The sequence below is a fragment of the Lipotes vexillifer genome, unplaced genomic scaffold (genome assembly GCF_000442215.2).
Source record: "Lipotes vexillifer unplaced genomic scaffold, Lipotes_vexillifer_v1.1 scaffold641, whole genome shotgun sequence".
Classification (NCBI taxonomy): Eukaryota; Metazoa; Chordata; class Mammalia; order Artiodactyla; family Lipotidae; genus Lipotes; species Lipotes vexillifer.
In genome coordinates, this window is record NW_006780658.1 from 1,049,814 (window position 1) to 1,062,812 (window position 12,999).

At 43.1% G+C, this 12,999-nt stretch overlaps 1 protein-coding gene across 2 annotated transcripts in view; it reads left to right on the top strand.

Annotated features, from left to right (window-relative positions):
- The window catches only part of SCHIP1 (schwannomin interacting protein 1), a 785,715-nt gene that overhangs the window by 182,807 nt on the left and 589,909 nt on the right, over positions 1 to 12,999 (top strand). For both annotated transcript variants that reach the window (XM_007454123.1, XM_007454124.1), the window contains one exon: positions 9,134 to 9,269. In XM_007454123.1, coding sequence (XP_007454185.1) covers positions 9,134 to 9,269 — 136 coding nt within the window. The remainder of the gene's footprint in view (positions 1 to 9,133; positions 9,270 to 12,999) is intronic.

Below are 12,999 nucleotides of genomic sequence, written 5' to 3' on the forward strand. Positions count from 1 at the left end.
CTTCCCAAGGGACCTTTAGACCTGGAGAGCATTGGCTATGAAAGATGGGTCTCGTCCCATGTTCCAGAGTCACTGTCGAACTCCACAGGATTTCTCTTAGGGTCTTCTGTCTTCTCTGGGTGGGATCCAGCTGGACATCTACCTTTCCCCAGTAGAAGGGGGTTAGGGAGAAGCAGGAGTTACTGTACCATAACATCTGCTTTCCTGGAAACTCTCCAGTCCCCTCCCTAATGAGAAGAGAGCAGTAGGTTCCATTGAAGGTTTTCTGGACAGTCCAGCCCCTGCAAGCCCTGAGGTGGGATGTACCTTGGCAGGCCAATCTCTGAACGTAAAAGATAAGGCAAGGTGAGAACTGTTCCCAGATGTGGGCTACCCCCACAGTGTACCTGCAGTAGTGGGAACCCAGGTTGGGGTTGGATGGGGCAGGAGAGGGTCTCGATTGTTCCCTCATACTCAGCACAACATAAAAAGGAAATAATCTGGTAAGAAAGCCTAAACCTGTATGTGGCAGTGCAAAGTATCCGTGGAAGGAATTACAGGCCTGTGGGGAAAGAACATGTGTGTCGAGGGGTGGAACTTAGAGGAACTGTCAGGAAGAGTGCACTCCCTGGTACACGAATGCCACTGTTAAGAGGTCATTTTGAGTTTTAGACTTGGAGGATCAAAGAACTGCATCAAAACGGTGAAAGCAATCAGGATTGCACAGCTATTAATAAAAAGTCACTTTGGGGAGGTGAAAGGCAAGTTTTCTGAAGGTCAAGCAAAGGCAACCTTCTTAAGTTGGAAAATTTAGTGAAAGCAAAAGTAATAGTGAAAGCACCACGACAAGGGCTCTCGGTGCAACCCTAAGACTGAAGACAAAAGTACTCTTAAGGGCCAAGGCCGCCAGAGGGTCTGGGAACGACTGTACACAGCAAAGGAGTGCAGGTTTTAGCAGGGAGGCCTGACTGCCGAGGAAGGAAACGGACCCTCCAAATCCCTTCAGATCTCTGCCCTTTACGTTGGGGTCACCCCTTGCATGTTGCAGTGAGATCTAGAACGCATCTTCTGAATACAAGGCATCATTTAAAAATTGTTCATTAATTGTTTGCAATCCCCCTCTTTATATTTTAACAATATATTTATTTTGTGATGGAACAACATAGAGATCTATTGAATATGATTCATCTTTTAAAAGTCTGCTCATTAAATACGTTCAATTCCTCTCTGTATTTTTTATTAATATATTTTATTTAGTGATGAAATAACATTTAGATTGATAAGGCGGGGAGAGAGAGACAAAGACAGATACACTCTTGAGAAGGAGGACAATTCCCAAAATAATGTCGAAGATATTTCTCAATAAAAGCTTGTTTAATTACATTTGTTTGAGAGAAATGCCTATCAACTTTAGTCAAAAGCTTAATTAAATGAAGATATGAGAGAAGAGTGGTTGAGAACACAGACTTTGGAGTTAGATCACCCGAGGTTCAAGTACCAGCTCTGTTCCTTACCTGCTGTGTGACCTTGGGAGCACTGCTTACGTCTCTGGGCCTTAGTTGCACTCCTCTGTAAAATGAGAAGGGTAACCATGTCTTAAAGGATTGTAGTGAGCTTTCAACGAGAAAATCCAAGAAAAACATTCAGTCCAGTGTGTCTTTTCCATGCAGTTGTACCTTTTCTAAACATATTTTTACATCAAATTGGGCTAATAAAATATTGCCAGTAAAGATCCTCAGGAATCCAACATATCATATCAATGTATATGATTTGCACGTATTACTTAAAAATATTTGAAAGTGTTTGATTTTCTTAAGTAATTATAATGATTTATCTAGGACCTCTATTTGTCAAGTTTGGGGCTAAGTGACTTAAACACCGTATCCTTGACTCCTTGCAAGAATTACAAAGAAGTTATTGTTGTTCCCATTTTGTGCATAAGCAAAATGTAGGCCACTACGTTTAGTATTTTTCCCAAGGCCACAGCTATTGAGAAGTGAAACTGAGCAAGAATCTATATCACTCTAAACACATTTAGTTTCTGGGAGGTTCCGGTTCAAGATGGCAACATAGAAAGATCCTGAACCATTTCTTCCCACAGAAACACTGAATCTACAGCTACCTGTGGAACAATTCCCTCTGAAAAAAACAAAACAAAACAAAAACACCCCGAAAAACTGGTGGAGTGACCCCTTCACATTGGGCAAACAAGAGGAAAACCACATCAAAGTGGGTAGGAAAGGCCGAGACACAAGCTCTCCATGAGCCCCACCCCTGGTGTGACGACCCACATTGGGGAGGGAACTGAAAACCCGGAGCTTCTCTCTGAGGAGCAAAAGAATTATACCCCACATTGAGCACCCCAACTTTCATGACTGGAACCTGAGAGATGAGCCCCCAAAACGTTTGGCTTTGAAGACCAATGGGGCTTGTGCCCCTGAGATCCTAGAGGCTGTGGTGAACTAAGGAGCATCTCTTAAAGGGCCCGCATGCAGATTCACCCACTCCGGGGCTCAGCACAGACGCAGCCCTTTAAAAAGTGCCCAGACTTTATGTGAAAGAAATTCACTTGCTAATTTTAAAGCTGGGCAGCCCCAGCACACAGGCTACTCTCAACATTGGAGGGGTAGGATATGGACTATAACCAACGGAGAAAGTGTTCTTTTATTTTTTTAAAAGACTTTTTTGATGTGGACCATTTTTAAAGCCTTTATTGAATTTGTTACAATATTGCTTCTGGTTTTTTTTTTTGTTGTTGTTTTTTGTTTTTTTTTTTTTGCTGTACGCGGACCTTTCACTGTTGTGGCCTCTCCTGTTGCGGAGCACAGGCTCCGGACGCGCAGGCTCAGCGGCCATGGCTCACGGGTCCAGCCGCTCCGCAGCATTTGGGATCTTCCCGGAGCGGGGCACAAACCCATGTCCCCTGCATCGGCAGGCGGACTCTCAACCACTGCGCCATCAGGGAAGCCCTGCGTCTATTTTATGTTCTGGTGTTTTGGCCGCAAGGCATGTGGGATCTTAGTTCCCCAACCAGGTATCGAACCCACACCCCCTGCATTGGAAGGCAAAGTCCTAACCACTGGACCGCCAGGGAAGTCCCTGGAGAAAGTGTTCTTAAATATCTACCACTCCCAGGGCACAGCAAGAGGCAGGAGACTCAGGAGCTCAGTCTTGATGTGAAAGGGGCAGGCTTCTCATTAAATACACATCTAAGGGCTGACTGTAAACCTTGCCTGAGACCTGGGAGGGTGGGCACTATCTTCAAGCTCTCCCTCCGCCGTACTTCAGAGCTTCAGCGTCTCTTGGAGAGGAGCTCTCCTAGGTGTCTGGTACCCCAGTTTTTACCTCTGGTGCCCTGTTCATTGTGGCTGCCACCCAGGGGATATTACCCCCTTGATCTCCTGGTTCTGGAGGTCAGCAGGGCTTGTGTCTGTGGTCCCACAAGACTGTATAAATTTGTATTTTTTTAAAGCTGCTGCCTGAGGGTCTGGCTTCCAATCAGTCCAGATCTAGGTGCTGACTGAGATCCTCCCCTTTGTGACACTGACTGGTCTTGGCACACCCTTACCTACTGGGAGTTATTAAAAATAAAAAGGGTTGCTTGGATAAGCAGAGGTTTGAGAGACAAGCAAGAGCTGGGGCAAGGTTGAATGATAAGGTTTGTCTCCTGCACAAGGCCAACCCTTCAAGACAGGGAGAGCTGGCTGTTTCATCTGATGCATAGAAACCAACACAGAGAACCAAGCAAAGTAAAGAAACAGAGGAATGTGTTCCAAATGAAAGAACAAGATAAAACCTCAGGAAAAAACCTTAATGAAATGGGGATAAGTAAATTACCTGATAAAGGGTTCAGAGTAATGGTCATAAATATGCTCACTGAACTCAGAAGAATAAATGAATACAATGAGAACTTCAACAGAGAGATTGAAAATATAAGAAAGTACCAAACCGAAGTCAAAGAGCTGAAGAATTCAGTAAACACACTTGTTTATAACCACACTTCCTCATGAGGTAAAACTTTTTCTGCTTTGAGCATTTACTGAGATTTTTTTTTTGCGGTATGCGGCCCTCTCTCTGTTGTGGCCTCTCCCGTTGCGGAGCACAGGCTCCGGACGCGCAGGCTCAGCAGCCATGGCTCATGGGCCCAGCCGCTCCGCAGCATGTGGGATCCTCCCGGACCGGGGCACAAACCCGTGTCCCCTGCATCGGCAGGCCGACTCTCAACCACTGCGCCACCAGGGAAGCCCTACTGAACTATTTCTGGGACACAATCTTTGGAGAATATATCTGTTGATCACCAACTTACCATATTCCTAGAACTGTATAGATGTGATGGTCACTATACACGTGGTCACTGCCCTCAAGGGCTTCACAATTTAGTGGAGGAATAGGACTCATTGGAAAAGAGGTATCTGGACCAGGCTAATCTGATAACTCTTGTTTTTGAGTGGTTAATATCTCCCAGAGCTACTGTTCTCACTCATAGACTCAGTCGACTTTGTGTGCCTTATTTCTGAAGTGCTTTCTCAGTCTTCACAAAGAAAAGAGCATTATAGAGCCAAGACCCAAGTGGCCCAGATTTCCATCTGTGAGGAGGTTGGTTGTTGTTGACAGTCAAGGTGGTCATAGGTGTTGGTGAAGAAACCTGCAGGAAGATTCAGAAGAGCATAACTCTGTGATGCTTAGGAAGTACCAACAGTCAAAGTAGGGAGCTGAAGCCAGGACTTACAAACTGGGCAGAAACTGGGGGGAGGGGAAGCAGCCTAGAGATATGGGCAAATGCTGTGGAAAACCTGCCTAGCGCCTTCAGTGACCCCTTCCTGGCATTTGGGCAGGTCTGTATCAAGATACAGGGTTGGGGCAGACACCAAATAATACAAATATGGCAAATCTGTTAGGGTAGATTTTAGCTGCATGTGGAAAATTTAACTAACAGAGGCTTAAACAAATAGTAGGTTCTACTTACCTACTCAAAGTCACTATGTGACAAGCCAAACCCATCATCTTGCTCCTGCTTCATTTCTCTCTTTTGCCAAACCATGAGGAGGGGATACAATGTTATGGGGAGACAGGGGAAACTGGTTCAAGTGTTATATCAGTCAGTTCTCATCTTGTCCCCCAGAACTTGGCCAGGACTGTTGGTTGCAAGTAACAGAAACTCAAACTACTTGGCCAGGACTGTTGGTTGCAAGTAACAGAAACTCAACTCAAACTAACTTGTATATAAAAAGAGATTTTATTAGATCACCTAACAGAAGCACCGGGGGGGGGCTAATGTGTTTCAAGCAAGGTCATCAGGCATCTCTTGTCTTCTTCTTCTGTAAGCTCCTCTCTCTACGTTATTGCTTCTCTCCCAGCATTGTGGCAAAGTGATCATGGACAGCTCTAGGCTTACATCCTACCAGTTGAAAACCTCCAGGTGCAGGAGGGGGCTTCTTTCTCTGTAGCCTCTCATTGCCTGGCTTGAGCCATGTGAGCATCCATGAGTCAGTCCCTGCCCTCTGGTTGTTCAGCCCCAGCACACGGGCTGCTCTCTACAGTGGAGGGGTAGGATCTGCCCCATCCATAGCTCATTGGTTGCGGGTTGGTGGGTCCTCAAGGGAAAATGGGTGCTGGAACCAAGAGAAGGAGAAGTTAATGGTGGGCAGGCAAAACCTACCTCTATGATAATAAAAGAGGCTTTCCCATAGCCCACTTGTGGTAAGGATTGTGTGGGAGAATACACACAAAAAGAGCTATATGTAATAAGCTATTGTTTCCCAAGATACTCAGACTTGTGTCCTCTTTGATGGTCTTTTTTCCCATCCTCAAATTCAGCTTACTTGGGTCATAATGTATTTTGAAATTTTAACAATTATTTAGTAACATTTAAGAACTAGTAACTTTCACCGAAGAATCCAGATTTCTGACTGTCTTTGAAAAGTTGAAGGTCTGGCAACTACCAACTGTGCCAGGATGGGGGTTTCCCCTCACGAGGGGCAGGTACTGCTCAGTCTTCCCCCAGTTTGGCCCGGGGCGACATCAGAATCCTCTTCCTGTCTTCATACCCTCATGCGGTACCAACTCTTTTCTGGGACCATCCTGCATCCTGCCTGGTACCCTCCCTTCCATGCCTTTGTCCAGAGGTCTTTCCGCTTCCTCCCTGGCAATCTAAATCCCATCCATCCTTGAAAGCTAATTAAAGTAACCAGGACTCCCTCAAACCTCCTCTAAGCATGCCAGCTCTCACAGAGCCCTCTCTTCCACTCTTCTATGTGAGGACATCCAGTGGCAACCAGAACGGCACAAGCTATGAGTCCCAAGTAGTTGTGAGTGCAGGAGGGAGCCACCGCACCATACAACTGATGAGGATATGTAACGAAAGGGCAGAGGCAGGCGATTATGCCATCCCTGAGATGAGAGAAGATAAATTGGAATTGACCTGGCAAGGAAATTGAAAAATGTATTTATCATCTCTTTTGAAGTAAACTTCTATACCTTATTTATAATTCAAAATGTAGGAACACACAAAATGTGCTCCCTTACTGCGACCAGCCTTTAAAAGCATTATATTGATGGCACTGCTTAGTTTCAGAAGTAAAAATGTCAAGGTAGTTGGTGCTCAGGGTTTCCTCTGCAGCCGTAAAGGAGGCTGGTGAGTAGGAATTGTTGTAAAGCTAGGATGAGAAGATGAGAAGTGATTCCCTTTGACCGAAGGACAAATGCGTCTACGTTTTGTTTCAGTTCCCCAGTACAGTAAGATAGCATTTAGAGATGGTATTCCGAGAGCTAATATTAGACTAATTTAACCTATGAACATCACATCAGTGTCGTCAAAGGGGAGTTTGTGTGTAATGTAAACACTTTTCTATGATCCAGAGAGTAGCATGGCTCCACCATTAAAAAAAACAATGTAGCAATTTAGAGTAATAGCCTTGTATGACATGACTGGCCTCTCTTTTTTGATCCCAACATTTAAAAAAAGAATGAAATGTAGTGTAGTATGCTTTCAACTAAGTAAAATTGTTTTCATATATGTAGGCAAGGATAGTAAGGTAAATATCCAAAAATTAAAATAGCTTCTGTATTAAGGCAGCGAGTGGGCTTAGATGATTTTAATACACATTTTAAACGTATTTAATATTATCACATTTTCTTGTCAATTAAAACAAGAAGAGGATATCCATCTACTTGGAAGGAAATACTGTCCTTTTAATCTCTGACTTAAGGAAAACTGATATGTCAATTTCCAGATTCCATAGAATTAGGATGGGGAAGGGGATGCTTTAAATTCTTTGCAGACCTCACCTGGGTTTTGCCCAGCATCGTTGTTTTTTAAAGGTGTCACGCTGCCCCCTGGTGTTCAACAAGCTAAATTGTAATGTCTCAAATGCCTACTTCATTTTCTTTCTATATTTTCTGAATAATCAAGGAATTTAAAAAGGGGGGGCTGGGAGAGGAATACCTGTAGTCCTATAAACTTGTGGGTATCTTATGGGTTGCCAGTATTTTCTATTTTTTAAATTACTTTAAAAATGTCACACGTTTTTAAGCCCTTATGCGCAGGTTTACAGGCTTTAGGTGCTGTAAAGTGGCAGAACTTGTCAGCAGGGCTCTGGGAGCCCAACGCTTCAAAGCACTTTGGATGGCGTGGAAATCAGCTGGCCAAAATGTGATACTCCCTTAATAAAATGGATCCCAGAAGAAACAACGGGATTACCAAATTCAGGCACATGATCTTACAGGACCCTCTCTGAGATTCTGTTTAAAATCTTTATACCAAAGGAAAATAAATAAATAAGGGTGCATTTTGAGCAGACATTGCATAAGAAAATAGTGACCACATATGACCCACGTCGAGAAGCTTCTGGCCTCTCAGTAAGGGCCCCAGAAGCTGAAGGTTCATAGTTTCAGGGAAATTGGCCTCTGATCCCAACGTTGTTTCACTGTAGCTTCTGGACTTTTCCCTGAGCGTTATAACTCACAGAGCCTTAATAAATTAGGGAACACATACAAATTCAATAATGTGGTAGCATAAACGTGTTCTTTATATCCTCTGACTGTTGAGAACTGATGGTCTTTGAACCGTTCTAGCCAAATGATAATAAATCAGTTTGTTTATACAGAGACACCTTTAGTGACTTTGGTTGTATGTGGAAGAATTATAGAAGATCAGATGCTTCTAGAAGTCAAAAAGAGATGGTGATAGAATCAGTGAAACCATTTAAAACTATTCTAAAAAGCTGAATACGGACAGTTGGTCTTCATGTAGGGCTAACCCCCAGGAGAAAATAGAATTCTGTTCCCTGATTACATGTGGAAATCTAGATCTTAATCTTAAAGATTATAAGCTAGTTCAAATGGAAAAAGAAATCACTTAGCTTTCACAAAGAAGAGGTTTCTATTATCCAAATCAGAAGATGACACTTTTGGGATAATAATCACAGGAAATAAAGAGCTTCCTTGGGTGAAATCTCAAAAAGCCACCTAATCGAGGGTTACTTTAATTTTCTGAATAGTACATAATACTTTCAAATATTTTGTCTTCTCTGTCCATTTCTTTGTTTATTTATCATACAACACCAGTTTCCTTCCACAGTATGTAAAATCCATGACCGTAGGGCTCTTACCTGACATGTGCCCGGAGCAGGGCCACTGCATTTGGCCACGCAGACTACACTGTCTAACACCACAGAACACCCCTCACCTTGAGGTCTTTGTGAATGGCACCCCCTAGAGCGGCCCTGTAGTCTCTGTCCAGAGCAAAGCGCTGACCCTGGCACAGAATGGTCCTTCAACAATGATGTATTGAGTGAATGAATAAGTGATACGTCAGCCTATTTATTATTCTCATTTGAAAAAAGGATGAGAAGTTGAAAGATTTTGTGTCCCATAAATCAAAGCATGTACATTTACATGTGCAAACTAGTTTCACTTTGATGGATGACTTTTTCTGACTAAGTTGATTCTTGGAGACTGATTGAGCTCAGGCAAGTCTGTAAAAGTCGAACCAGTAACATAGACGATCCAGGTCTTCTGATTCCCCTTGTCACGTTCTAGGTGTGTCAGTTTCCCTGTCCCCATAGCCAATTCCTTCAGGCTCCTTGTGCTTTGCCGAGTGTGTGGCCGGGGAGTGACGGTGTGTGCGCTGTTATTTTTGTTTGTTTTTTGGCAGCATTCAGCGAGCGTGGCACGAGTACCTGCAGCGGCAGGACCCCCTGGGGAAGAGGAGCCCATCCCCACCTTCCGTGTCCTCAGACAAGCTGAGCAGCTCCGTCAGCATGAACACCTTCTCGGACAGCAGCACACCTGTGAGTGCATGTTTCCTTTTCATGACTTGGTTGGCCAATCACCTGGTCTCCAGGGCTTTGGTTCCGAGAAAGCAATCTTGGGATGTGAGCAGGTGGTTTGTGATAGACCTACAAGTTGCTTGTTTGCTATGCATGAGCCCATGGTGAGGGTTTTGTCCTCTCAAAAAAAAGACATGATTCATAAATGCATAGTGAACTTAATCAAGTCTGAGGGAATTGATTGTGTTTGAAATCAGCCTAAACTGCTCGTTTGTGTGTTGGCATTCCTCCATTACGGAGAATATCTTTTTACTTTTCTTTATAATAGCGTGTTCCTTTTAGTCTGTGTCAGTAGCGTTTTGTGGTGAGAACAGGATAGAAGATTAGCTTGGTTATAAGGATTTTAAAGAGAACCTTCACAGGAAGAATTGAAAGGGGTCACGAATTCAGGGGTTGCATCTCAAAGGCTTTTGGGGCCAGGTAAGTAACCCATGTGACTGTTGGGGGTTGAGTTGTGACTGGCTCACTGAACCAAGGCATCACCTAAAGGCGCAGCCCCTCTCGGCTCCTGCAAGTATGTTGCCAGGTGGGGAAGCAGAAAAGATGTTGCCAAAGGTCATTTTCTTTCTTCATAAGATGCCAGAAATCCAGATTTTTAAATTTTGGCAACCAGTAAGAAATTTTAAATGTAAATAGACCATATGTGCAGACCACAATTGTCCCGGGTCCACCAGTTTAAGAAGTCTGGAGTACAGGGCTGAGGAATAAAAGAATCTGATGGAAGCCTTTACTTTTCAAAAAAAAAGAGAAAAACACACACACCAAATGTGTTAGGAAATAAATGATCAGGGAATTGTAATGCAGATTTGTGTGGATTTATTCACTGTGATCAGTTGCCATTGTCACTGGAGTACTGAAAGAAGTTAGGAAGAGAAAGGAACTATACAAGTATATTATTTAAAAAAAAAATCTTCCTTGACTACTTTTGTAATCATGTTTATTCGGTTGTGAAAAAGGCTTCCCAACAGCCAAAATAATGTGTTCACATTGGGATCAAGCAAAGGTTACTTTGAAATGTTTTCAGATGATTGCGTTGCATATTCTTTAATTCACGGCTTTATCTAGTTGTGGATTCTAAAGAGAGAGCAGTAAGTTCAGCTTATGGCTGTGCCAATAACAATGGCAGAAGATCTGTTTTTAGCTGACCGCAGAAATTGAATCCTTAGTGAATCTGCACTTTTTAAAGACAATTTTGGGGGGCAATGAGTTGTCTTAACTGGCCTCAGTATCACTAGAGGGCGCTCACGAACCACTTTGGAAAATGTCTGAGTTTAGTAAAGTTTGTATTTAACTTGTGATTTGTGAGTGAAAAAGAATGTGAAAATTGAGTGTCTAGGATGCCTTCGCTGTGAATGTCAGTAGAAGGTACAAATTAAATGACTCTGAAGACAGGATCTGCATGATGGAAATTGAGTATCAGAAATCACTGTGCCCGTGAGTTGCAGGTTTGGGTTTACTGCTGCCTTTGTACTTTCTCAGCCCTAATTCCGGACAACATCAACTGTCTAGTGATATCTAACCGTTTTAGTGTTGCTTTAGGGCGGTTATCCTTTTGGCTTATTGAAATTCTGGAAGAATCTATTTTTGCTTTATATTTATGCTGCCACACCGCTTTGATTCTAGCACCTCAAGTGTTTTCGTGCATAAAACGCATGTTCTTCCCCCTCGTGTGTCATCACGTTTATGTTTTTCTTTGCACAGCTTTGCTAACAGTTTTACCTTATTTAATTTAGCCTAGCCTCCAGGTTCCCTGAGGTTTCTTGATAGAGGAGATTTCCTCCCTCAAGCGTCCCCAGCAATCTGGTTTCCCATAAGGTGTGTCAGACTGAACTGGGAGTGGCACCCTGCTCTACCACCACGTCATCATGCTTTATCTCTGTGCTCGTGGGACAAAGATGAGCCTATTCCATGTGTGGAAGTCTGGCTTACTCCTGATCGCCTACAAACAGTGAGAATCAAAACAGGATTTCAAAAAAACATTACTGGAATTAGCTTCAGAAAGTAAGCAGACCCTGCCCAGAATTCTAATAAGGTTATTAATTATAAGAACAACTTTGGTATTGATGATGGCAGTGGCGTGACACTAAATGTACAAAATAAAATATGAAAATACAAGATGTTGGGACATTCCCAAGCCTCTCGCTTGTCAGGCAGGTAAAATACCCAAGCCATAATTGTTTAAAACTTTATGCTTAGTTGTTTGCAGCTGGTGTAACTAGCTAAGGTTGTTTTTAATCTCCCATGATTATCCCTTTGCTGAGGCCTTTCAAGAAGATTCATTCTTACATCTTTCGTTGGTCGCAGCCCCATGAAAGGAGAGTGACTTTGCTCTACCTTGACTGGCCTGCCAGACCCAGTGATGAGTAGATGAGTAGACCTCAAGTTTATGGAGGGGATAAGGATGACCCCCGGCTCACCTTGGCTAAGCCTGTCATAAAGAGATGAGCTTCCTCTAATAATCAGAAAGTCCTTTGGAATTTCAGGGTTAAAAGCCTTCAGTCCAAGTCAAATGCTTTCAGTGAGGTATATCCCTGGGCAATTCTCCAGGCCCCTGACTTCTACTAGATCCCCTCCAGCTTGTTTAACCTCAGCCCTCTTTCTCTGGCCTTGATCTATCATGGTTGCTGCCCTAGACCATTGTCTGTCTTCTCGAATCTGATCAGCTGCCTGTCTCGTCCTAACCCTCTACTAACCCCTGACACAGCCTCAGTTGGAGGCCAGTCTGCCCTTGCGTAACCCGTGGGCCTTGCCAGCTGCTCCACCCGCCCCCACGCCTATAATAACTGCAATTACTGCTCATCCTAGCTGTCTGCCCCAGGCATGTGCTGCATGAGAAGCCAGCAACCTGATCTGGGGGAGTCCCTGTGCTGAGATGAGAATGATGTTTCTGCATGCTCCTGTTCTCTTTTGGCCAAGCATAATAGTTAATGTAGTTCTTAGAATATTTTTGCCGTGAAATAAATAACAACAGTAATGTTTCTGTATGAGCTCTCAAATTCATCTTAATAAGAGCTGAGCACTTGTTATGTGGCAGGCACTTCGCTAATGTTTTCCATGGATTATTTCGTTTAATCCTCTCTATGACCATATGAAGGAGGTACTATTATTATCTCCATTTTACAGATGATGAAAATGAGAGTTAAAGAGAACTTGCCCTGGGTTACTGTTTGGGCCGGAGCCTGCATGGGTCACTATTCTACTATATTGTACCACTTGAAAGTAAGCCTGCATTTAGATATGGGCAAGCAGTGAAAGAGATAACCAATGCATTAATGCATTTCTAAATTGTAAAATGCATATTTTACAATTTAGTAGGTATAAACAGTGAATGGAATAATTGAAAAAAGAATCCTCATTTGATTTTATAAATTGCCTCATTCAATGCTCTTTGATTAAAACCTCAAACCTCAGCTGCTCAATGCCAAATTAAAGAGCAACAGGAGGGAAGATAATATTAAGTTTTGTTAGCAATTTGCATATCAAGTGCCCTTATACCACAGTGTGTCATGTGGTAACAGAAAAATTTGTTCTAGAAATAGCAATTTTGAATAGCAACTGTTATTAAGAAATGGAGCTTGTGGGTATCAAAGTGAGAAGCAAAGAATAACTTTTTTTTTTAACCACAAAAATATTAGTTATTGGGCTTCCCTGGTGGCGCAGTGCTTGAGAGTCCGCCTGCCGATGCAGGAGA